Source organism: Haliotis asinina, chromosome 6 (genome assembly GCF_037392515.1).
Source record: "Haliotis asinina isolate JCU_RB_2024 chromosome 6, JCU_Hal_asi_v2, whole genome shotgun sequence".
NCBI lineage: Eukaryota > Metazoa > Mollusca > Gastropoda > Lepetellida > Haliotidae > Haliotis > Haliotis asinina.
In genome coordinates, this window is record NC_090285.1 from 6,034,371 (window position 1) to 6,059,818 (window position 25,448).

Below are 25,448 nucleotides of genomic sequence, written 5' to 3' on the forward strand. Positions count from 1 at the left end.
TCTTAGGAAATAAAGGGACCATATCATTATGAGACTGATAAGTAGAAACTCTCACAGAACGCGAGATTAGACAACTTATGGTCCTTGGAGTCTGGCGCCATGGTGCCAAGAAATCATTTGGTTTGAGAAGTGGATTTTGTCGGTTATCGAGATAAGTCGCTCTACCGAAACGTACACTGTATTACACACTCAGCAGTTATAACAACACTCCCTTTCGGTAATATGGCTTTTATTGTTTTGTCTGAATCTGTTCATTCATGTTCCACACAGGGAAAACTATTTTAATAAGAAAATACAATTTTACGCTTCTGTCGTCTGCAGTAACTCGTACTGTACACACACAATACGTTAAGCTAGGAAAACACGGCTTCTTCCACTGCAGTTAATCCTTTTACAACCAAACGCCATGTTTTGACAGACAAATGGTTCCGAACGAGTCATTTACCTTCGTTTAATCTGTTCCATGGCGGTTGTCTTTGTTATTCATTTGTAAATAATTCGATTCCTGATAAAAGTGTCTGAAGCATAATGTCGCGCCCATGCACAGGTCAAACATACACACTCACTTTCTGATTTCTTTCAAGTCAGTGCCTTCCAGACCTTATTTATGAACGGTCTGTGAGTCAAAGCAATCAAAAGGGTTCTAATAACGCTGAGTTTCGCCCCATACATGTATGTCAGGCTTGCAGAAGTAGAGAGCGTTTCTCATGAGTGTTTGCATACGGGACTGTTCATTATGCAGCGGTGAATGTTCACCTGCTTCTGTGTTTGGGGTACATGTTCAAGTGTGTAACTGTTGTAAGTGTATTTGTTGAAATAGGTTCCACATATTTACCTAGGGTTGTAGGTATATTGTATTCCGTATATACTGGGTCAGTAAGTCAAAACCATGGGAGTCTTACGTGGTAATTCAGTAAAATATGAACATATACCAACCTGGAGCAATAAACTGAAGACCGACTTGCAACAGCATTAGTCTTCAAAATCTAATTAACAAACAGCAGGGCTAAAGAAATTACGCTTGCAAATTCAATTCTACCGCAGAAATTAACATACGTTATCGACAGATATCCAGTGTGAAAACACTTGTCGAGACTGCAAACGTAGGTCCAAAGCACCTCTGTGATACACGTGCTAAATATACCATTAAAGTCAAGGGGATATTCCATTTTGCGAGCTTACCACTAGCCAGTGCAGATGAGAAAAAGTAATACATATCCATACAGATGAAGAATTTTCAAAGGAATGGAACAAATTGTCACATTTTCCTCTTAATTTCTCTTCGTCATCCGTTTCCTCCGTGGCTTCATCATTTTGATTTGATCAGTCTTATAAATCCAATATCCTCTACTTTTTTCAAATAGTATGTATACACCACCATCGAATAACTGCTTTTGGGTGATTCGATGTCCGGTCGAACAAAATATTCATAATTTTGCTGCATGCAGTATACAAATACACTTATTGTATGTATTGTTGCAAGTGTATGCTGCATGCATTACTTTCAAACTGAAAGGCTTTAAACACAGTCATGATAATATAATTCACGCTTACCTTTACGGAAATTTTGTACACAATTCATACGATTTAATGCATAGTTATTCTATAACATTCAGTGCTAATACCTTTTCAGGACAATTCACATTTAAATATAAAACTACATAAAGCAGACGATGCAAAAGATTAATTATGAAACATTAGGTATCTGCAACACGTTGCCAGACTGACTCAGAAAACAGTTTCTTCCTTGTCATAACCATACCTGATCAAACCCGTGTTGAAAAGAAGGTTTCTGAATGCGTGGGGATAACTTGGAGAAGAAAGGTACATAAATCTTAACGAAGGAAACAAATGAACTTTCATTTGATCTAAGGAAACTCGGCCCCATACCATTTATAATGTTCAGCAATGATATACAAGATGCATTTCTCTTTCAGGTCCTTTGGTTCTTGAAGCAAAGTAAGGTGCCGACCAGACTGCATTTAAACATCTTTTTATAATTTGAGAATCATTTATGAGCTACCTATTAATAAGGCTGAATTCATGCTCACCTGTTATTGAGCAGGAGTGTACTGAGTAATGTCTTCACCTCCCCTGTTAAATAGTCCAGTAAAACGTCAGAACCGTTGGACCTACCTCTGTTTGGGGACACACCTGTTTATTTACACTTGAAACTCCGGGTAAAGGATAGATATCACCAGACAATTGCGTGTTAACGAAGGTAAGCTGGTGATTATTGACTGTGTTGATCTCACCTGTAGCTGACAGGTAGACATAACCATAATACGGATATCAGGCGTCTCATCAACAAATCCTTTGATGTTGCCGACAATAACACAGGTGAAGGTTTCTTAATCAATTTTATGGGCCATGTTAAGGTGACATATATGTTCCTGAAACAGCATTCCCTGAATAAATTTGATCTTCATATGTACCTCATTACGTGTCATGTGAGTAATTTGGTGTTTATCTCTGATTTCAAAAGTAGTTCCGTTATATATCGACACAGTTCGATGTTGTGTACACCTTTGCTATTAACCACGAGTACCGGTATTGTGCCTCTCAACCAGGGTCAATCGTGGATTCGAACCTACTTTTCTCATTAAGTCATTATCCAAGAGGCGCTACCAGGGCCGTCTTAAAACACTGAAAAGTCATTAGTTGTTATTGTAATTGCAATTCAAATAACAAGGTATACAGCAACATATCTCATGGCAGTTTATATATGAACGATAACTTATTATTAAAATGGGGAAAGACATAAAGTTTTATGACAGTACATATTCTAGAAAACTTTGTGAGTTTCCCCATTTAATGGTGCCCCCTGTTCTTTTAAATAGCGGAATTATAGAAATCGATTCCGACTATACAATAAGCTTCTAATCATGAATCGCTTGCAATCGCGTTCTCGCCTTCGGGATCAATGGGTGTTCTCGCGGGCGAGATAATTCCACTGTTACACATTCAAATTACCATAACAAATTATGACCATTTCGGACCGAAGGCCGGTGCTGAATGATTGGGTTGAGTTGGTCTCTATTTGGAATACTGTATCAGTTCCATGTGGATATCTACTTAATGTGGTGGAAATCCCGGGTTGAATCAATTTAAATTTTAACAATTCCGTGAACCCCATGAGTATAGGTATCTGTCAATAGAACTGGTCTTCAGCAACCCGTTTGTCGTAAGAGGCGATTAACGGGTTTGGGTGGTCAGGCCGCTGACTTGGTTGACACGCCAGCGTATCCCATTTGTGTAGGTTGATGCTCGTGCTGTTGATCACTGCACTGTCTAGTCTAGACCCGATTATTTACAGCCCGCCGCCATATTGGTGGAATATTGTTGAATGCGGCGTTTAACACACAAATAAAAAGTTTGTGGTGATAAATTCGCGTTCAGGGAGGACTCCTTGATATTACGAAGTAGTTCAAAGATACGTTAAATGCACTCTTGGTACCTCGTCCTTTCGGGGTACTGTTGCCACTGAAGCCTCGACCAGGAGAATTCCCTGTCTCAATGGTATTATTTATTCATACACAACTTTCTATTCTGGCGCAATCTTTGCCGTCCACGAGACCTTACAACACACAGGCCGAGACTCAGGTCCGAGTTAACTGATTTGGTCACGCCAAGTGTTTATATGATTAGTTGAACGTGGCAGTGTCCTTCAACTTCAACACGCAACACAGCCAGAATTCCATCAAAGAATTTGAGGAATGACGTAAATGGCTAATAAAATCAGAAGGGAACAAACAAAATCGACAGCGCTGATTAAATGCCAAGTCTATACAAAAACGTCTGTCAATATGCATTGACGTGAATTTTCGGTGCGTTCTCTTTCGGTGGAGACAGAAAATGAATCAGTAAAACATGTTCAGTCTGCTAAAAATGACATGGAACTGACACGCTCCTCTCCATTCAGACTAATACAAGCTTTGTGAAGATCCAGGTTCTCTCTACACGCAGACGTAAAGTAGCCTCTAGACTTAGGCTCTGTGGAGATCCAGGTTCTCTCTACACGCAGACGTAAATTAGCCTCTAGACTTAGGCTCTGAGGAGATCCAGGTTCTTTCTACACGCAGACGTAAATTAGCCTCTAGACTAGGCTCTGTGGAGATCCAGGTTCTCTCTACACGCAGACCTAAATTAGCTTCTAGACTTAGACTCTGTGGAGATCTGTGTCCGCTATACACGCTGAACAGCGACTCCAGAACAAACACATATAAACACAAGAGTTATGAAAAGCATTTAGTCATAAAAAAATAGATATGCCAACTTTCAGTTCATACATGCATATCACTAACATGAATCAATCCTTTTAAAATACAGCCTCAACTCTGATACAGTACTCTTCAGGATCTAAAGACACCTCCATAGGTCTTGTCAAATGAAAAATAAGTGACAATCAAGAGAGTCTGGGGTCCTAAGTCAGTCAGATGTCAGCCTTTTCAGTTCGTTTTGAGTTCCTTGCCATTTTGTTTTGGAAGTGCAAATTTCTGAAATCAGTTTGATATCCCACAAAGTACACAGATATGTCTTTATTTCACTTTTAGGGGTAAATGTCATATCTCCCACAGGTAATGTTGAGTGATGAGTGGTTAAGATGGCTTTGAACAGTATTCTACTTACCCTCAGACTTAGTTGCTTATGGGCAGGTGCTCCTTGAAGTTGCACAGCTTTCTATGAAGATGGCATGCCCCAGATAAAACTGGGATAATACCCCACCCAATCACTGCATCTAAGGCAAGCAGCCATGCACAGTGAATGGCAACACCTTTGAGGCCCAGGCTAAAGGCCTGAGCCAACTACAACATTAGGGTTCAACATTTTCTTAGCTCTCTTTAGTCTTGGGTTACATTAGCTTTTGAGATTCAGAGAACATGAAAACATATCTGGTGGTGTAGCTCCCTTCTACCAACACTTCAAAATCCTTGATGCTGAATAAGTAGGAAAACAACAAGACCTAATGTGAGGGTGTCCTCAGATGTTCCTGCAGTGACATTTTGTTGTCAGAGCTAAGGATTTCATTCTATGGAGACTGTTTGAATACAAATTATATTTCTGATTGATGACTACAGGTTATTGTGGCTGTAAAAGTCTGAACAAGATACACACTGGACTAGATGAACTAGCTGGTGATGTACTGTCACAGGCTACTTCAAGATAGCACAATATACAATATATACTATGATGGTACATCTGACGGGGAACTGGGTTATCTTTTTGACATGTTATATTTATGTATTAGACGTTGTACACATAATCATTCAGAAACCATACAGGCTGGAATTGAGCATGACCTCATGTTTACCTGAATCATATACAAAATAGAAATGGACATTAACGTCACTATGACAACCAGAGAGCTCCAGGCTGAGAGGTGTAACAAATGTTAAAGAATATTCATACAAAAGATCACACAAATCACATTATTCTCAAGCAACATCATGATAATTCCTTATGACTTCCTGATCAAACTGTGCAGGATCACAGCATGTCTCGTGTCAGTGTTTGATCAAAGCATGCGCCATTGTTATTAAATCATGTGCCATTGTTATCAAATCATGTGCCACTGTTATCAAATCATGTGCCACTGTTATCAAATCATGTGACATGACAAAACTATGTGATGCCATGATCATACCACACATCATAAGCACACCACATCATGTGACATGATAAAACATTATATCAACTCAGGGGAGATCAAGGTCAAAACATGTGGGGCCATGGTAAAATCAAGTGATATCACAAACACATCTAGATACTTCATGATCAAATCAAGTAACATCATGATCAAACCACAATATAATCACACACAGTATAATCCATAGCATCAAAACCCAGAATGTATTGACATTATATTGTGATGCTGTTCACTACATTAAGGCATAAATGGCCTCCAACCAACTTCAACGAAGTTGAAAGGAAACCATCATAGTAATTTGACATTAATTCAATACATTAATTTTTGACACTATTCACACATGTTCCATTACACTTTGACTGTTGTGTTACTCCATCACAAGTCTTCATCAAGGAGTGAAGGTCAGCTGTGGCAAGAATGGACATGCTGCGCTCTTCATGACCTGGAGTTTTCTGTGCTGTAATTTACAGCTCACATCACCTAGTTTTTGCTGATTTTGAAATAAATACACAATAATGTGAGAAAATAATCTACACAATTTTGGATTTTGTCTTTGATTATTAGCAAATTAATTTCAGATTGACTATGAAATACCGTGGAAGCTGTCCAAACCGGCATCTGTCTATTCTGGTAAGCTGTCAACACCAGGCATAAAATCTCAGTCCCATTTGTGGCTTTTACACTTATCATCAGCTCTCCAATCCGGTACTTTGTCTAAAATGGATCGTTTCTTCAGTCCCGATGAGTGCTGGTTTAGACAGCTTCCACTGTAGTTCATTCTGGCTCAAGTTTCTCAATCCCTTTGTTTCAGTTATGATCATCAACAATGGGGCATTGTAATACATGTCATCATAACCTAATTGCATAGATTTATGCTCATTATGTACCTTTAAGGCAAATTATTACTTACATACAAACACAGACAATAACAAAAACTAATTCTCCAACTGATGACCATAAAGATACTCAAAAATAGAAAAAAATAAACAAAATTAACATTCTGTGAAAGGAGGTTTGATGCAGTATAAAGGCATCAGGTTAACCCCCACAATTTCACAACATTAAAAGATTGTGTTGTTACCCTGTATGGCTTTAAGGGGGTGAAATAAAAGCTGGTCATTCTGGAACCACTATGTTGTTTATGTTCTGTGTGGTAACTGTCAGCTGTCACTGTAAAACAATCTAAGCAGGAGATGCTCCACACATGTGCATGCACATCATTGTATAAGGGAGATAACTCTGAATGCTATGTAAAGGCACAATGTCACGCTTTTTTGGCAATATCTTGGGCCATAATATATATATACTGGGGTAAAGCATTCACCTTAACTTCCTACTGATGCAATAAAAGACTTATCATCTCTTACAACTTGCCTGAAAACAATGACTGAAACTTTGAAGGGAACAGCTTCAAAACAGATAACACTTGCCATTTATGGAATGTAAACATTGCTCCATGCATCAAAAATATCACGTGGTGATGTTGGTGTGTGCTGATCTGGCCTCAATCACAGTTGTGTTAGAGGGTATTCATAAACAGTATTTCAACGGATATAACTCAGTGGTGTTCGCTTGAAATAAAGTTTGGTCGAAAGAGAGAATGAGTCCATTTAATGCAATGCTGCATTAATTCATTAATTTTTTCGAAATAAACTATATAGTAGCTATGCTGGGGGCTGATTGTTAGCATTAATGAGAGAAATGCAATAGTGATTTTTAAAGATATGGTGTGATAGTGTGCCTTTAAGCTCCTTCCATCAAACCTCTACAAACACCATTACAAAAAATAAGAAATGTTCCTGTGCAGTTGCTCAGTATTACGTCATGTTATCTGATCTGTTTACATCTGCTATATATAAAAAAGAACATAAATAATTAGTAATCTCGAAGTCTACGAAATCTAGAGAACCTATAATCAACACGACTGCATACAGTTGTACAATATCACATAACAAGACAACCATTTCATGGTACCTCTCATCTGAATATCCACTAATGTATGAAAAATGGTATAAATATCGATCTTCCTGAATATACAGTATAATGGTCATATTATAAGGCAAAGTTCAGCAAATCATTGTCTGTACAAATCCCACATGACACGACAGATCTGGGCAGGGCTGACAAAAGCAGTATGTATACACCATGTCACACAGAGGTGACTAGTTGGTAAGAAAATAGCTTTACAAAGTTATACAATGATTAATATGCTACACTCATGACATTATTTTGACTTAAAAAAACATGAAAACAGCCAGCATCATGTAGAAGATTCACTGAACACAGCTACAAGTGTTCACTATAACAAAACTATATAACTAACTTTAATTTGAAAGAAAATGTATTGAGAGTGAGTGAGTGAGTGTGAGAGAGAGCGAGTGAGGTCAATGCCTATAGTAATGTAATGACAGAGCCCAAGTGGGGTTTCATGGGGTTCAAAATTCCTGGATCCGCTCATGTTCCCGGTGTGCTAAAAAAACCATGGGTGAGTGAATGAGTTTAGTTTTATGCCACTTTAAGGCAATATTCCATCAATATCACAGTTGGGGACACCAAGAATGGGCTTGACATATCGTACCCATGTGGGAAATGAAACATGGGTCTTTGGAGTGCCAACCAAATGATTTAACCACAAGGCTCCCACAGCACTCCTACACTATCAGGAGCTACAACAACCCAACAGCAACAGCTAACAACATTCACAAGACACACAGCAGGTCTACAATATACCAAAATACCCACAAACACTAAAGAATTAAAAAGAAAACATCCAAAATACTGGCAGTAACTATTTGGCAAAGTAACTTTGACCTTTGTGATGGGCATCAATACAAACATGTCTCAATTAAATAATCTATCCTGAATTCACCAACCCTGATCCATTGTTGGAGGTATTTCAAATGTATTCCCCTTAAAGATGAGCTGAACTCTCCCAACACTGCATGCGAAAAATGTTCCAAAAGAATATCAAGTATTGTATCTACCTTTACTACTGAGATCTGTACAAGTTGTATTGTATGGTATTACAGTCTGTCCCTAGGCACAGCTTTAATTCAAATTCCAGCTTCACCCTTATGCACAAATGAGGTAGAATTACATTCATGTCACAGTGTTTCCTAAGTTCACGGACTCCTCATACTGAGTGAGTCTGGCTTATCAGACTGAACAGTGCTTGAGTTATAACTCCACCTGTCAGGTACCTGTTGGACAAATCCTGAACTGATGCAGGTGTTAAACAATTAGTGAAGTCGGGTATTGGTGCTGACCAGGCTGGACACAAACCGGTAGATAGGGTGGACTTGAATCCATGGTAACAGGTTCCTAGTAGGGCTGGGATAGTTACCTGAGTATACAGGTCAGGTAAATAATTTTATCTACCTGGGTCCTGAAAACACTACCTGAAACCATTTCATCACCTGCTCATCATGCGAAAGTGATAGTCTAATACATTACGTAAATTCATAGAATTAAAAATATCAAACAAAAACCTTACAGTGTCACTGACCCAATGGCTTGGACAAAGATTTAGCCAGTTTAGCCAATAATTATTTTGTGTTTATTTTGCTGCCATGACTGCCACATAAGTAAGATATTACTCAAAATAACGCTGTAAAGGGTTTCCAGGCTGGGTAATGCTAAATCAGGTTCCAAGGTCAAAATTTCTACCTGTCCAAGCCCAAGCCACTTCCTGGTGCACCGAAGAGACGACTGGGTCACACCTTCGATTTCACTTTAAGATTTATCAGCGCTCTCAACACAATATGTCTAATATTTATTGTGAAAATTATGCTGGTACTATTCACCCTGGAATGTATGCTTAATATTAGCAAAAACAAGGCATGTCCTCAGGATCAGTCTAATAAAGAAAAACATTATGGCGAAACATAATGACAACCGACTGTACCTGAAGATGACCCCTGTTATACCCAATTGTTATAACTGACTGCTATAGCTGACTGTTATACGAGACTGTTATAGATGACGATTATACAGGACTGTTATACAACACAGCTAATTAGATACGTTTCACTAAATGGCTAGGAAGGCTTCATAACAGGAATAAACACTCCTCAGTGTTACGAGATTCTACTAGTATCTACTATTCCAGGAGAATATATTAGTCAGTTGGTAAGTTGGGCGCATTAAGCATCTAGCTGTATTTTTTTTGTATTTCAAATGTACAGGTATTTTACAGATGCACTGTCACAGACAAAGCTGTCTGCCTCAGCGTAATGCATTGGACACCATACATACTGAGTCATCAGTTATGATAATCACAAGGACTAATGAAAAAACAGCTCTAAATAATATAAAAAAAACAAAGAGTGAGCAAGTTTGGGTTCTATGCAGTTTTCAGCAATATTCCAGCCATATCGAGGTGGGGTAAACCAGGAATGGACTTCACACATTGTACCCATGTGGGGAATCGAAGCTGGGTCATTGGCATGGCAAGTGAATGTTTAAAGGAAAGAGTACACCAAAAAATCACTCTTTCTTATGAAGACCAAAATTGAATTTTTTAATTACTTAATATCAATGTTTGAAAATAAACACTGATTTTCCTTAGAATGAATGTATAAACTGCACTAAAAGTGCTGAAATGTTATGCCATTATGAGGCCTCTGTTTGCCTAATTACACAGGTGGGAGTTACCATCCTTTATTTATATTGCAGACTGGTCTCCTGTCTCGTCCCAAAGATGTAAATACTGACATTACTCATCTGAAAACACAAAAGTAAAAAAAATACAAAAGAAGCATTAGAACTGAAAATGTAAGCAGCAAGATAATTGAGTGTATTTTCATTCATCACCTCACCTCAATGAAAATATCAAATATATATAGCAGTGTTGACATACATATGACATCTCTATTGGGAAGCGACTTTCTCAAAATGGCCTGCTCACGGACACGAGTACACAGGATGTTTGGAAGGAAATGCTTGTTGTTTCAAGCAATGTATATGCATAAATGTGCCATGTAAGGAGTAAAACATATTCTGACAATCTGTTGGTTGGTATTTTCACTTTGTTTTCAATGTGAACAAGGGCAAGTAGCCTGCATGAGACACAAGAACCACACCTATACCTACACCATGTGAAATGGCTCTAATAAGATCAAATGATGTCATTTGGTTATCATTTGGACATCATTTCCAAGGGACATAAGCCATGTTGTATTCTTTGTGGTCATAGACCACTCGGTTAATGTAAAAACTTTGAATGGATATAACTAAAAAATAGATGTGTTGCTCCTGCTATCTGTATTGTTTTGTTAAAACTACTTGACAAACATTTCTCATGATAAAAGAGTGGAAGACAAAACATTTAATGTTTATGTAAACTTGCCCTTGACCACTGGGCTACACCACCAAGCACAAGAATAAGTATGGGTAAGTAGATAGAGAGGTAGAGACAGATTAAAGGAAAGGAAATGCTACAATTTGCTGAAACATAACTGCAGCTTAATGTTAAGCTGGTGACACATTAGTTAATAGTAAACAGCCAATGACTGTCATCTTGATTTTCGGTCAACACTGTCCCTTTGACACCTGTTGAAAAACATGACCTGCATGGAGAACATTGGCTTCTTAATGCACTAGCTTAACTGTTGTAAATTCTATTGTCTTAAAACATTTACACTCACAGTAGTTATTGTTATCCCACTGACTCAATGTGTGTAATATATGTCAGTGCCCAAATAAATTCCAATGACTTATATGTTGCTGTCCATGTGATGACCCAAGGTAAATGTTGCTGTCCATGTGATGACCCAAGGTAAATGTTGCTGTCCATGTGATGATCCAAAGTAAATGTTGCTGTCCATGTGATGACCCAAGGTAAATGTTGCTGTCCATGTGATGATCCAAAGTAAATGTTGCTGTCCATGTGATGACCCAAGGTAAATGTTGCTGTCCATGTGATGATCCAAAGTAAATGTTGCTGTCCATGTGATGACCCAAGGTAAATGTTGCTGTCCATGTGATGACCCAAGGTAAATGTTGCTGTCCATGTGATGACCCAAGGTAAATGTTGCTGTCCATGTGATGACCCAAGGTAAATGTTGCTGTCCACAATGTATCGATAGTGAATCAACAGGTCAAACACTGGTGTGTAAATGTAACCAGATATCATCTGGTGTCCTGGTGTGCCAGCACTGATGAAACATTGTCCTGATATATCAACTCCTATGTGAATACAAGGGCACTAGGAAGTGTCCTGTCATCAACTGGTGGGAGGTTTGATGGTTGAGAACCTTGGGTCATAGGTAGGCCAGTAGTCTGGAAACATCAATGAGGAATGAGTCCCGAACACGTCCAGCAGTCTCCGGTTGATATGGCAGAATCTGGAAACAATTATCACCACATTGAACTAGACAACACAAACAGAGGTATGAAAATCAACATGTCTGACAGAATACACAAGGTTAATTCAATTCAGCATAATTCTAAGTGTTATTAGAGATATATTTCAGGACCAGTTCTTTCAATACATACTTACGTTTATTGGAAATCAGTGAAGTTTCTTTTCAAAGATGGTACACACAAAGTTCAATGACATGTGGATGAATATGATTTTAGAAAGAGTAGAAAGTTTTCAACCCATGACCTTGATCCTATTTTATGATATGCCAAAAAATTCCACAGGGCTATTTCAAAGCCCTTGAAATAATAACTGCATTAACATAATAGACATTAGAAAGATCCTTGACAGTAGACCTAAAGCAGCTGTATGCAGTGAGGCAGCCAAAAAGGGCTGGAATCTGAACTGACAGAGCCAGATCCACGCACAAGTAAGGGAGGCACCTTTGCACTGTAAATAGCAGGTGCCTCTCAATGAGACTGAATGTTCTGCTGTGGTTAGCAGTTGTCCCTCAGTGAGTCTTTGAATCTTGTGCTGTGATTAGCTGGTGCTTCTCAGTAAGATAGTGAATGTTATGCTCTGATTAGCTGGTCAGTCTCAGTGAGATTGTGAATGTTGTGCTTTGATTAGCAGGTGCCCCTCAGTGAAAAAGTAAATGTTGTGCTGTGATTAGCTGGTGAGTCTCAGGGAGACTTTGAATGTTGTGCTTTGACTAGCAGGTGTCCCTCAGTGAGTCTTTGAATGTTGTGCTGTGATTATCTGATGCCTCTCAGTAAGATAGTGAATGTTGTGCTGTGATTAGCTGGCAAGCCTCAGTGGGATTGTGAATGTTGTGCTTTGATTAGCAGGTGCCCCTCAGTGAGTTTGTGAATGTTGCACTGCAATTAGCAGGTGCCCCTCAGTGTACCTGTTGTACATCTATTCATGCAACAATGTGATTGTACTTACTTTTCATGGGTGACCCGTACCAGGAACTTCCAGTATGCTGGCCGCAGTGAGTGAGGCTCCAAAACCGCCTGGGGAGAAGTCAACACTTTGTAACTAACACTATATCGGCACTGTGACACCAGATAGGTGGAAGGAGGAACATGAATGAGTTATGAGACTTGATACAGATTTGTTTCAAATCATATTTGTAAATGCAAATGTAAATTTGATTAATGTATTTTATAAGCAGTACTAAGTGGCCGGAATCTACTTCAACAATGCTTAAGATAGTAATAAGGGACTGCTAATACATTGCGCTTGTGACTATCTTAGCACTAAGAGAGCTGACAAAATTTATGCCCATGACAACAAGTTTGTCAGGGCTTTTAAAATCATGAATGTAGTGCAAACTTTACATTCTACATCAGATGACTTCTAATGGCAGTTTGTACAGCCACAACTCACAGCATGGAAGGCTACAGCTGTTGACACTGAGTAGATAAGAATATCAGCACACTTGATGTAAGGGAGATAACCAGCATGGATCCCCTTGAAGTACAGCATCTGTAACACAGTGTTCCTTACATAGAAGTTTTTGTGTTTTGGGATGATAAACAACCTGTATCTGGGCATTCTGTGTATCTGGCCTTGCTGAGCTAATTACTGAGTGTCTATTCCTAACTGATGGTGTAGTATCCTTTACGACAATGTCCCTCTTAATGTAATACTAATGCATAGTAACAATACCCTTTCAGTGCTGATTAAAGAACACGTAGTATCCTTTACGACAATGGCCCTCTTAATGTAATACTAATGCATAGTAACAACAATACCCTTTCAGTGCTGATTAAAGAACACATAGTATCCTTTACGACAATGTCCCTCTTAATGTAATACTAATGCATAGTAACAACCATACCCTTTCAGTGCTGATTAAAGAACACATAGTATCCTTTACAACAATGGCCCTCTTAATGTAATACTAATGCATAGTAACAACAATACCCTTTCAGTGCTGATTAAAGAACACATAGTATCCTTTACAACAATGGCCCTCTTAATGTAATACTAATGCATAGTAACAACAATACCCTTTCAGTGCTGATTAAAGAACACATAGTATCCTCTACGACAATGGCCCTCTTAATGTAATACTAATGCATAGTAACAACCATACCCTTTCAGTGCTGATTAAAGAACACATAGTATCCTTTACGACAATGGCCCTCTTAATGTAATACAAATGCATAGTAACAACAATACCCTTTCAGTGCTGATTAAAGAACACGTAGTATCCTTTACGACAATGGCCCTCTTAATGTAATACTAATGCATAGTAACAACAATACCCTTTCAGTGCTGATTAAAGAACACGTAGTATCCTTTACGACAATGTCCCTCTTAATGTAATACTAATGCATAGTAACAACAATACCCTTTCAGTGCTGATTAAAGAACACATAGTATCCTTTACGACAATGGCCCTCTTAATGTAATACTGATGCATAGTAACAACAATACCCTTTCAGTGCTGATTAAAGAACACATAGTATCCTTTACGACAATGGCCCTCTTAATGTAATACTAATGCATAGTAACAACAATACCCTTTCAGTGCTGATTAAAGAACACGTAGTATCCTTTACGACAATGGCCCTCTTAATGTAATACTAATGCATAGTAACAACCATACCCTTTCAGTGCTGATTAAAGAACACGTAGTATCCTTTACGACAATGTCCCTCTTAATGTAATACTAATGCATAGTAACAACAATACCCTTTCAGTGCTGATTAAAGAATACATAGTATCCTTTACGACAATGGCCCTCTTAATGTAATACTAATGCATAGTAACAACCATATCCTTTCAGTGCTGATTAAAGAACACATAGTATCCTTTACGACAATGGCCCTCTTAATGTAATACTAATGCATAGTAACAACAATACCCCTTTCAGTGCTGATTAAAGAACACATAGTATCCTTTACGACAATGGCCCTCTTAATGTAATACTAATGCATAGTAACAACAATACCCTTTCAGTGCTGATTAAAGAACACAACGTATCCTTTACGACAATGGCCCTCTTAATGTAATACTAATGCATAGTAACAACTCCCTCTTAATGTAATACTAATGCATAGTAACAACAATACCCTTTCAGTGCTGATTAAAGAACACATAGTATCCTTTACGACAATGGCCCTCTTAATGTAATACTAATGCATAGTAACAACAATACCCTTTCAGTGCTGATTAAAGAACACATAGTATCCTTTACGACAATGGCGCTTGGCATACCTCGGCCATCTTGGTGGCTGTGTAGAGGGCAATGGTTGTACTCTTGTACCACAGCATGGACCAGCCTGCAACAAACCCAGACAGCAGTCCATGGAAGCTGCTGTCACGGTTACGGACCCACCGCAACACACAGTTCACCAGCTGCAACACACAATCTCACATGAGTGTCGGGTAAAACTCAGAGACATGCTGATGAGTTATAAACAAGGATGGCATCAATGGATGAGATTCTATTTATCTTCTTACATCATCCCCCCAATATTTTCATTTGCAATCCGTATTCCACGTTATTGAAGAAAGCTTGATTGTGATTGTCTGTCTGACAACAGGTATCCTTGTTACAACTGACAACTCTTTACATTTAAACTTTTTCACACAAGATCCTGTAGATGAAAACCATGATCGATCAACATCATAGCCATTGACACATTACAACGACTGCTGAAAAATTAGACATCTCCTATTCATATACTTGAAACCTCTAAAACAATCAGTCCAAAATACAAATATGAGGAGGCCCATGAAGGAACCTGGATAGAATAGGCCTTCAGCAACCCATGCTTGCCATAAAAGGTGACTGTACTTGTCGTAGGAGGCAACTAACGGGATCAGGGGGTCAGGCTCGCTGACTTGGTTGACACATGTCATTGGTTCCCTATCGATGATCGTGCTGTTGATCACTGGATTGTCTGGTCCAGACTCGATTAGTTACAGACCGCTGCCATATAGCTGGAATATTACTGAATGCGGCGTAAAACTAAAACTAAACTCGCTCACTCAAATATGAGGTATCTTAATTCTCTAGAGAAGAACTACGTCAGACTTCAAACACAGTAGGTTTACATAATAAATAAGCTGTGTCTCGGATGTATAAAAGTACAGATAGCCAGCTTCAGTGACAGATAAGTGATATTGTGTGACTGTGACATCATGGTAACTGATGTCACAATGGTCTTAAAGCTTTGTTATTCAAATTCATTGTATCCAAGTCTCCTTGGAGAGATTATTTGATCTCACAACAGTGGCACCAGTAGATATCAGTGATTGATGAAAAATATTTGTATCTACTTGTATTGATATGGAATTCACTGTTAAGACAAATTACAAAAAATAGAATGTACATTAACACTCATTGTGAACAACTGAACACATTGTACCCTTAGCAAAAATTGTAAAATGTCTTGCTTGTTTTGAGTGCTGTCAACAGTTATCTCCCTTTGACCATATCTCCTTACAAAATGTTGCTGTGGTTGCCTACTTGTGTTTTACCCATTCAGTGTCTGTGACAAACACTTGACAGATTGCCATATTCACCGGCACTATTACACAAATGGTTTAATAACTGCTTCAGTCACTCATGAATTGTCAGTTCTGGTTTTACACACCCTGAATAATGCTGAGAAAGAACCCAGGAAGGCACCGAGTCTGACATTGTCTTTACTGAACAGAGCATCAAACAGTAGTCTGGGTTGTTTGTGGAGTCTTGTTAGAGCTGACAGCAGTTTCACACCAGCCTGAATCGCATAGCCCATTCCAAATAGTCTGTAACAGCCCTGTAACATAGAGTGAGTGAGTGAGTGAATTATGACAGCAGTACAGCCAGTATTGAGTTGCCAGTCTGAAACTGTAGCAGATCTGAGATGAATACATGGCATGTTTTATGGATAACAACTTCTTTTATTCTTTTTCATGACATTTCAAAGCTAATTCTTGTTTCATTATTTTGCTTTTTCATTCACCTCATTATGGAGCAGGAATGAGCCATAAAACATGACATGTTATCATGTTCATTAGACTTCTAAATGCCTTTCAAGAAGATCTGAGAGATGACAGGAGTCTGTCACTGCTGACGCATTCTGAATTCTACCACTCACTAAATGCCAATAATGTAATTTCACAAAATTATGTCACATGAACCTACAGATGTACAGCCTATAGATGCACAGCCATCTCGTGAAAAACGATAAACTCTGAAAATAATGTTCAATAATTTCATATGCCTATAAACACCATCCAGAGTTTATTGATAAATAGATATTTTATGCAGCAATTACCAATTAGTGTCACCACTCAATTACTGAATGGTTGTGTTGATTACCTAATGTTGTAACAACCCGTTGTGATCCATTAGCAGACTCTTATCTTACAGTTTCCTGTTGTAACTTGGCACAGTCATGTAGATGAAAGCATTGATGCTATGTACGTAACAGTGATTTATCAAGGATTCAAATCTTTTAGGGATGACTGAAAAGAGCCTGGTGGATTGTTTTGATGGAGCAGGTTCCTTTATTTATTTTAACAGAATATTTGACAAGGTCCACAAACATCCCCCAGTGATGCTTGAGTCACTAGATCCAATTGGTGTTGAAGGTGTCCTTCTGGGATAAAACGTCTTCCACAGAGGAGCTAATGTCATAATCAGTTTAGTGGATAAACCAAAACTCATCATTTTGCACAACAGAATCTGCTTCTTCAAAATGATTTCCTGACGTCATCCAACTGTCAACGCATGGTGCTCTCACATATTGTGTTTTATTTCACATAACTATACTGCTCCCTCAAAAGTCTTCTGCACCATTTGACGACACTCAACACTGTGTCCCACCAAGTGATAGATGTGAGCACATACAGTGATAACAAGACTGACATGACCTTGTTGGTGAACCTTCCTCGGATCACAGGTGGGGGAACAGGTGGCTTACAACATTATGTACAAACGCAACTCATTATCTTGCCTGCATACTAACTATCATCCTTGGAGGTGCTGAAGTCAGCTTTACATTTATTACTGACACAAACACCTTAAAAGTAATCCCACATAAAGAGATTTCTTGACATAAATGATAATAAACATCATGGTTATTAAGTCTGACCGACCTGACACCTACAGAGAATATATAAATATTAGCTTTCTTAAATGCCAGGCTGCGGGGAACAGACTGTGGTAATTACTGCTGTGAATAAATATACCACATTGATCTCCATTAGCCTGTCATGGTGACTTGTTATCTGTATACACACTTGCATATGTCACATTAGACATTCCTTCCGGAACAAGGACTAGTTCTCCTTGTAGAACCAACATTCTCCAGCAGATAGTGATGCGTCTGGTAGAGAAGGGAAGGTTGGAGTTGGATTCCCATTCCTACCAAAAGTCACCAGACACCAAAACATGTTGTTTTCCTGGTCAGCAATAAATGGGTAAAAGAAATATTTTAATAGATGGTATTACCCTGGCCATTCTTAAGGGAATTAAAATAAAAATGTCACTGAGGTGATAAAATCCCCCACTTCGAATTATCAAATCAAAATTAAATAGTAATGAAAGCGAAGGTTTAAAATGAAAATAAATGTCAACAAAAGCATGATCAGTCAACCTGCCCCTTTCCTAAATGATGCCTTGTCTGAAATATGAAGAAAAAACAGTGAGATGTCTTGCAAACATGTAGGTTATCAAACTGAAATATTCAATGTGTCACTGTGGTCTTGAAGAACACTTGAAAGCCACAAAAATCAACTGGGCCCTGCAGATGAAGGTTGGTGTCAAATATGAAGAAAATCAAGTGAATGGTTCTTGAGAACATCCAGCTTTACATGCTGAAATCTTCAAAGCGTGGCCATGACCTTGAAAATTACATGAAGGTCCTCAAAATCAGCTGGGTATGCCTTCCCAAGATGAAGCTTGGTGTCACATATGACGAACATCCAGTGAACTGTTCTTGAGATATCTCGCTGACAAGGGTAAATTGTCAAAGTCCCCTTGAAATGAAGGTCAAGGTCACCAAACCTGACTGCGACCTTTCTCATACTGTGATGAACCTAGGTACCAAATATGAAAAGCACCTGTCAGTGGTTCTAAAGGTATTCAACTTTGTGCATATGGATTTATGTACAGATACACAGAACTTAATACTTTATAAAAAGGATGTTAAAAGATTGCACTTCTTGTTACCTTAACCAGTATTAAGGGAATAAAAGAAGGAGTGGTTGGTAAGAAGTCTGTTTTCTCAATGGAAAGCCATCTTCAAATGAAGCATAATATCTAAGACTAGTGATCGATATCTGAAAACATATGATAGATACAAATTACTCCAATAGAACTGAAATGGAGGCTAAATCAGATGAGAAATTCCAGAGAACCTAAGGAAAATCTAGACTTGCTACATTTGGGGCATTAGTGGAGATGAAGGGGTTGCTGTCGGCGCAGGTACTACAGGAATGTACCCCAGGTACCTCTCTGTATACACAAGTGTACCCTAGCCAAAGTAAATGTACAGAATGGTACCCTAGGACGATCCCATTCTGCATCTTGATCAGCGCTGAACTGGTTTCTCAAACTCGTACCTTTATTCCTGCCTATCAAACCACGGAAAAAATTCAATGTAGCAGTGCATGTTCGTCAGGAACAACAATATACCTTCCTTCGGCCGTCAGTTGTAAAATATCAGCTCCATATTCTATTGTGTTAGAATACAATGCGAATAAAATGAGTTTTGATGCCCAGAAAGTGCTCAAAGTTGGGCGATCTGGAACAACAATACAAACCGGTTTCGGATTTGGCTTGAGAAAAGTGGACTCGTCTGCTGTTTAGGGTACCGGGTACCTTCATGTACATTTACTTTCTGTTCACTGAAAGGTACCTGGGGTACATTTCTGTACTACCTGTGCCAACGACCCCTTCAGCACTAGTGAAAAGTGTGGGTGACAAGAAAAGTAATATGGTTCAAGGAATGTGTGACAAACTGAGGAATGCTACATGTTGCCACATTCAATTGCAATATTAATAAAATAATCTATGTCATGACATTAAACCCCATTTCCCCTCATCTCACCTGGCAGGAACAAAATAGCAGCACACACTACTGAAATGTGCAGCCATAAGACAGGGCACTCCCAACATGTGTAACAGCAAAATAGATTTACAGGAATCTATCACTACAAAAGCTGCAACAGAACAAGGACAGCAAGGAACTGGTTAAGAAGGGCAGGACTTCATTTTCTTGTAGTATGGCATACACTCATATATTGAGGTGACACTTGTTGGAGCATGTAAATCGATGAGCGAGTTCTGCATAAACTGAAACTGGTTTTCATTCTTAATTTATCTTAATGGACACCTAATACAAAGAAACAAACTACAGCTAGTGCAGAATATCATCAAAATCATTCCCTACATAAGATACCTAAATATCTGCATAACTTTACAGGCTATGAATTTATGATTTTGTTCATCAAGAAGAGACATTATGTTCTGTCTTGACTTGACTTTCAAAAGTGTATGACAGACAAAAACAAACCAATGCAACACAACCAAAACTTCTTAAAAGACTCTAAGAACCATTATCCTTGTCATGATATGAGAAATAGTAATATAAAAGAATGGGATGTTATTCTAGACTACTTTTGAGCAGTATATTATTTGTGCAAGTTCTATCATATAGCTGACAAAAGAAAAGCTTATATTAGTATACTAGATTTATGTACATCTTTGCTCACACATGTTGAGACATGTGAAGAGTGTATCGATCTAATGTAGTATTTGTTTCCATTACTGCCACGACCCACACCATTAGAAGCAAACAGTATGATAATGATTGTCTATCAAAAGATCAAAATAATAATCACTTGAATCTGAATATTTCATGAATAAAATTTCCATGTAACACTGAGCCAATAGTGACCTGAGGTTTAAGGAGAAGAATCATCCTGGGTCATGGTAGTCATGACAGACTGACCATACATGTCATCACACGGTCCAGCAGAAACACGGATCAATATAGACTTACAATTATTTCCAGACATAAATTTATTTTATTTTGAAATACACATCCACAAACTATTAAATTAAATCCAAAATAAAATTGTAGTCGAACCCAAGTGAAAGTTCACTTTAACCCTGATGTAGTCATTATCCCTCTCATTATCATAGGTCATGGACAGAGATAATGAGTGGAAATAACATGAGCCGACATCAGTCACTACATGGGGAGTTTCGGTAGCTGTGAGAAATGGAAGGGAAAATATAAGTTTATTTGTATCATAGGCACAGTTTGTGTAAAGTAACAAAGGATATATATTGGTGACATGGCCAAAAAAAATAGTATACAATGTTGACAGGTACACGTCTTGTGTCCCTAATGTTAGCTATTTTTAGTAGTTACTTTTTAGCATTAAGGATTCCCAGCAGTCAGTCACTTGTAAGAAAAAAAACAATTAAATGGATTGTACTGTGACTGTGTGACTTCATTAATTGCTAGGTATGCCAAAAACCCGGGTTTGATTCCCCTAATGCGTACAATGTGTAAAGCCCATTCTGGTGACCCGGCTGTGATATTGCTGGAATACTGCTAACAGCTATGTAAAACAAAACAAAACTCACTCACTCGTTCACTCACTAATTGCTGGCCTTCATGACTCAGTACTAATAATAACAACCAGTGGATTGTCTGATCCAAATTTGATTATTTGAAGACTGTCATCATGTAACTGCTATATTGCTGAGAGAAGTGTCAACTCCAAGAAAAACAAGATGACAAAATTATCAATATCCCTCACCATGACAAAATACTCTTCATGTATATGTCTACAACTTGTGATTATGTGAGTACTATAAGGTTTAACACCAATTTCAATCTAAGTCAAACTTGTTGCCATGGAAACACCCAAAATATTTTATTCAGAATTCAAAACTAACAAAAGACACTACACCACCAGAGCTATCTATGTGCCAAGTTTGGTGAATAAACATTACATGGCGTTAGAAGTTCTGCTCCTAAAAGGAGCACTACCACCAATTTCAGTCTAAGTCAATCTTATTGCCAAGGAAGAGCCAAAAATATTTTATTCAGAATTCAAAACTAACAAAAGACACCACTACACCAGCAGACCTATCTATGTGCCAAGTTTGGTGAATAAACATTATACGGCTTTCTGCTCCGAAAGAAAGCAATCAATCTATAAGGTAAGGATTCTATTCACATAGACAAAATCTATGTTTCATGGTTGACACTCAAGATGAAAAAGTTGGGATCACTGGGTCTGTAGCAAATTCCCCTTTCAAACTGGCTGGGATCACTGGGTCTGCACCAAATTCCCCTTTCAAAAAAGGCTGGGATCACTGGGTCTGCAGCAAATTCCCCTTTCAAAATGGATGAACCATCACCTTCACAAGTCCCTCAGGCAATAATTAGTTGTCTAAGTGATAATTAAAGAAGAGAAGCTGTCGCTGTAAAAGACTGTTATAGACTGTCAGTTGTATCAGATTTATCTATACCGATATACTTTCTACACTGATGAATTTAAAGACATCGTAATATTGTTGATATACTGCTGAAATAATGCTGATGGAAAGCAACATATAGCTCACTCACTCATTCAGACCAGTGGACTTGGTCATCAGTCAATAGGTATTCACTGTTTATTCTATGTGGAATGCAATAGTGCTGTGGTAAGGTGTCTACTTATCACACTTAAGGTCTGGGTTCGATCCCCGGTGGAGGCACCTAGGTTCAGGTCTCAAGGTGGGCACACTTGCGTAGCATTCTTAGACGAGGTTTAAAGATGCACATTTTCTCAGTTCACGTAGCTGTAAATAATAAATGCGGTACCCGTGAGGATGTGCTGGCACTGTGAGTGTTCAGTTCATTGTGTCTACCAGACAGCACAGCTGTATGTTCCCCAGGGAGCTGAAGAAGTATTGGGAAGTATGATAGCGTCCTTTGACTGGGGATGGTAATGTACATATAAACCTAAAGAGTGCTTCTCAGTATATATTAGGTCATCTCTTGTTTTCCCAGAATAACTGCATTTGAGGTTTTCGTTTTGGAGGGACATGTTTTAATTTTCGTTTGTAAGACTGCTTAGAAGGTTTTACCTTTCCTAACTTTATATGAACATTAACATTCTAATGATACATGAGTGGTTGAAATCAACTGAAAAATATCCTTCAAGATTAAAGTCATAATACAAAGGTTTTCCAAAGCAGGATTGGAACCGCAATTCTCTCATCCATTGACAGACGCTCTACTGCATGGCCACTGGGACAACAAAGGTGGAGGGGTTAAATTATCTCCTGATAATTACTGTCATTACATTGATTTTACGCAGACTTCAGTTATTGTTTTGTAGCTTCATTAAATGATCATCTACATTGTAATTACCCATCACTGACGGTATATATGATAGAGAAAACACCTCTCCTTGGTTTTGGTAGACAATGTAAAACCATCGAGGTCGTAAAATCCCTCAGGTTTTACATTGTCTACCAAAACCTCGGAGGCATGTTTTCTCCTACACATAGTGCCATGAGCAAGCAATATGCCTGGATATGACTCCATAAAAGCGGACTATTACTATATTACTATTATAACTAACTTCATTCCCCTTCCCTATCTGCTACCCTCTGACCTCTGCTGAACCAAATACCCACAATGCCCCTGACAGGTTATACCCACAAAATGAGTTGATTGCCAACTTGGGCGCCCAGTGGGGTGTAGTGGCTCCTTCCAAGGGGAGTTATAAATCATGGAATGACAAAAGCACAGCTTTACCTTAAAACCATCAATTTTCAAGCATCATTAATCTTGTCTAATTCTGGGGATAACACTGTACAAATGATCTGCTGTATAATATAGTGGTAATAGCATTTAGTCCTTGACTGTACGGACAGTCACTAGCATCATGGCTCTATTGTTGTTACGCACAGTGTGCTTGGTCAGCTCCAATGGCCAACAAGTTTCAGCCAGCCATTAGTAACAGTGTGAGTAAATAAAACAAGCTGATGATCTCTTGAAATACAGAATTCTAATGGAAACAGGCATTCAGAAATGGATGATTCCAAACCTGTGGAAAATCTAACTTGCTTCATTTAGTCCAAAGAGTTGGGTTTTACACCGCTTACAGCAATTTTTCAGCAATATCAGGGCACAATATCATCTATGTTTTGTCTTGATTTGATACCAAGGATCACTGAATAATATGCTTGCAGCAGATGAGACAGACTAACAGCCAGTGTCAAAAATGAACATATATTACAGAATAAAACCCCAGTTCATAATAATAAGATAAAAAAAAACAATGAAAAGGAGCCCTGAGACTTTCTTCATTTCTTGAAAATGTGGAAATCTAGACTTGCCACACATTCTTGGGCTGTCTTGGATATATTTCATTTCTGGGTCTGTATGACAGACTACCAGTGAGAAATCAGTCACAGCCTGCTTCCTTGTACAGATCGGTAGAAGGCCAGTATAACTGACTCCACAACACTGTTACTTCAATATGTAGTCAGCCATATGACACAGAAAAACATCAATACCTGCAGTTCAACGATGGATAATGTGGATTCTAAGGCTGGAATGTTATGTTCAATAGTATTATTCCACAACCATTTCTTTAGTGGTACTAATTTCATGATGGTAATTCCAGTAGGCTGAAAACATTTCACAGACAAAATCACTGGTAATAGCTGGAACAGACTAAGATGTGGTGTGGTAGATCATATCTAGGAATCAAACTTGATCAGGAAGTTTCTTCAGTATCAGACTTAACGTCTTTTCAAAGCTTGAAATCTCCCAAGAGCCAAGTCATATGGACAGTGCAAACTGGCAAACAAATACATCTCTCTGTTGCTTCCTGTTGGAAGTAACAGTTTTTCCAGAACAGCCTCCAGCATGGCATATGCTAATGCATGACTTTGACAGATGACTCTGAGTTCACACCATGCAACAATGATAGGGACAATAAGTCAATTTCAGTGTGACCTGTTGACCTATAGGTGGTAGCACTGTCCTTCTCTAGTTTCACACATCACCAGCAGGGGGCACTTCTGAACAACATGTGGAAAAAAACAAATTATAAATTCAAAGCAATTGCCATCTCATTTACTGTCTGGCTGGGTGCTTCATAAATCTTGAGTATGTCTCCATATGGCAGCCGTGACTGGAGGATGACATTTGCTGTGTGGGCTTCCTGATTCCCACATCCACCATGACTGACACCCGCAGCAGGGAGGAGGAGGCTAAGTAGGAGATAAGTACTCCATAAGTGTTGTACTTTCCTAATCTTGCCTCCTTCCAAGTGAGATCATTAAGCAGCTCATTCATCAGGTTGGAATATACAGATGTCACTGACAGACAGGTCCAGTAGATGACACTTGCAGCTTCAGCAAACGACACAAATAAGCAGACAACAGATTGACAGGCCCAGCAGACA

At 38.6% G+C, this 25,448-nt stretch overlaps 1 protein-coding gene across 1 annotated transcript in view; it reads right to left on the reverse strand.

Annotated features, from left to right (window-relative positions):
* Positions 1-4,235: 4,235 nt before the first annotated feature.
* The window catches only part of LOC137287490 (transmembrane protein 135-like), a 174,349-nt gene continuing 153,136 nt past the window's right edge, over positions 4,236-25,448 (reverse strand). Inside the window, exons 9-13 of the mRNA XM_067819823.1 lie at positions 16,625-16,792; positions 15,240-15,380; positions 13,401-13,499; positions 12,957-13,024; positions 4,236-11,991 (exon numbers count right to left, since the gene is read on the reverse strand). Coding sequence (XP_067675924.1) covers positions 11,871-11,991; positions 12,957-13,024; positions 13,401-13,499; positions 15,240-15,380; positions 16,625-16,792 — 597 coding nt within the window. The 3' untranslated portion in view covers positions 4,236-11,870. The remainder of the gene's footprint in view (positions 11,992-12,956; positions 13,025-13,400; positions 13,500-15,239; positions 15,381-16,624; positions 16,793-25,448) is intronic.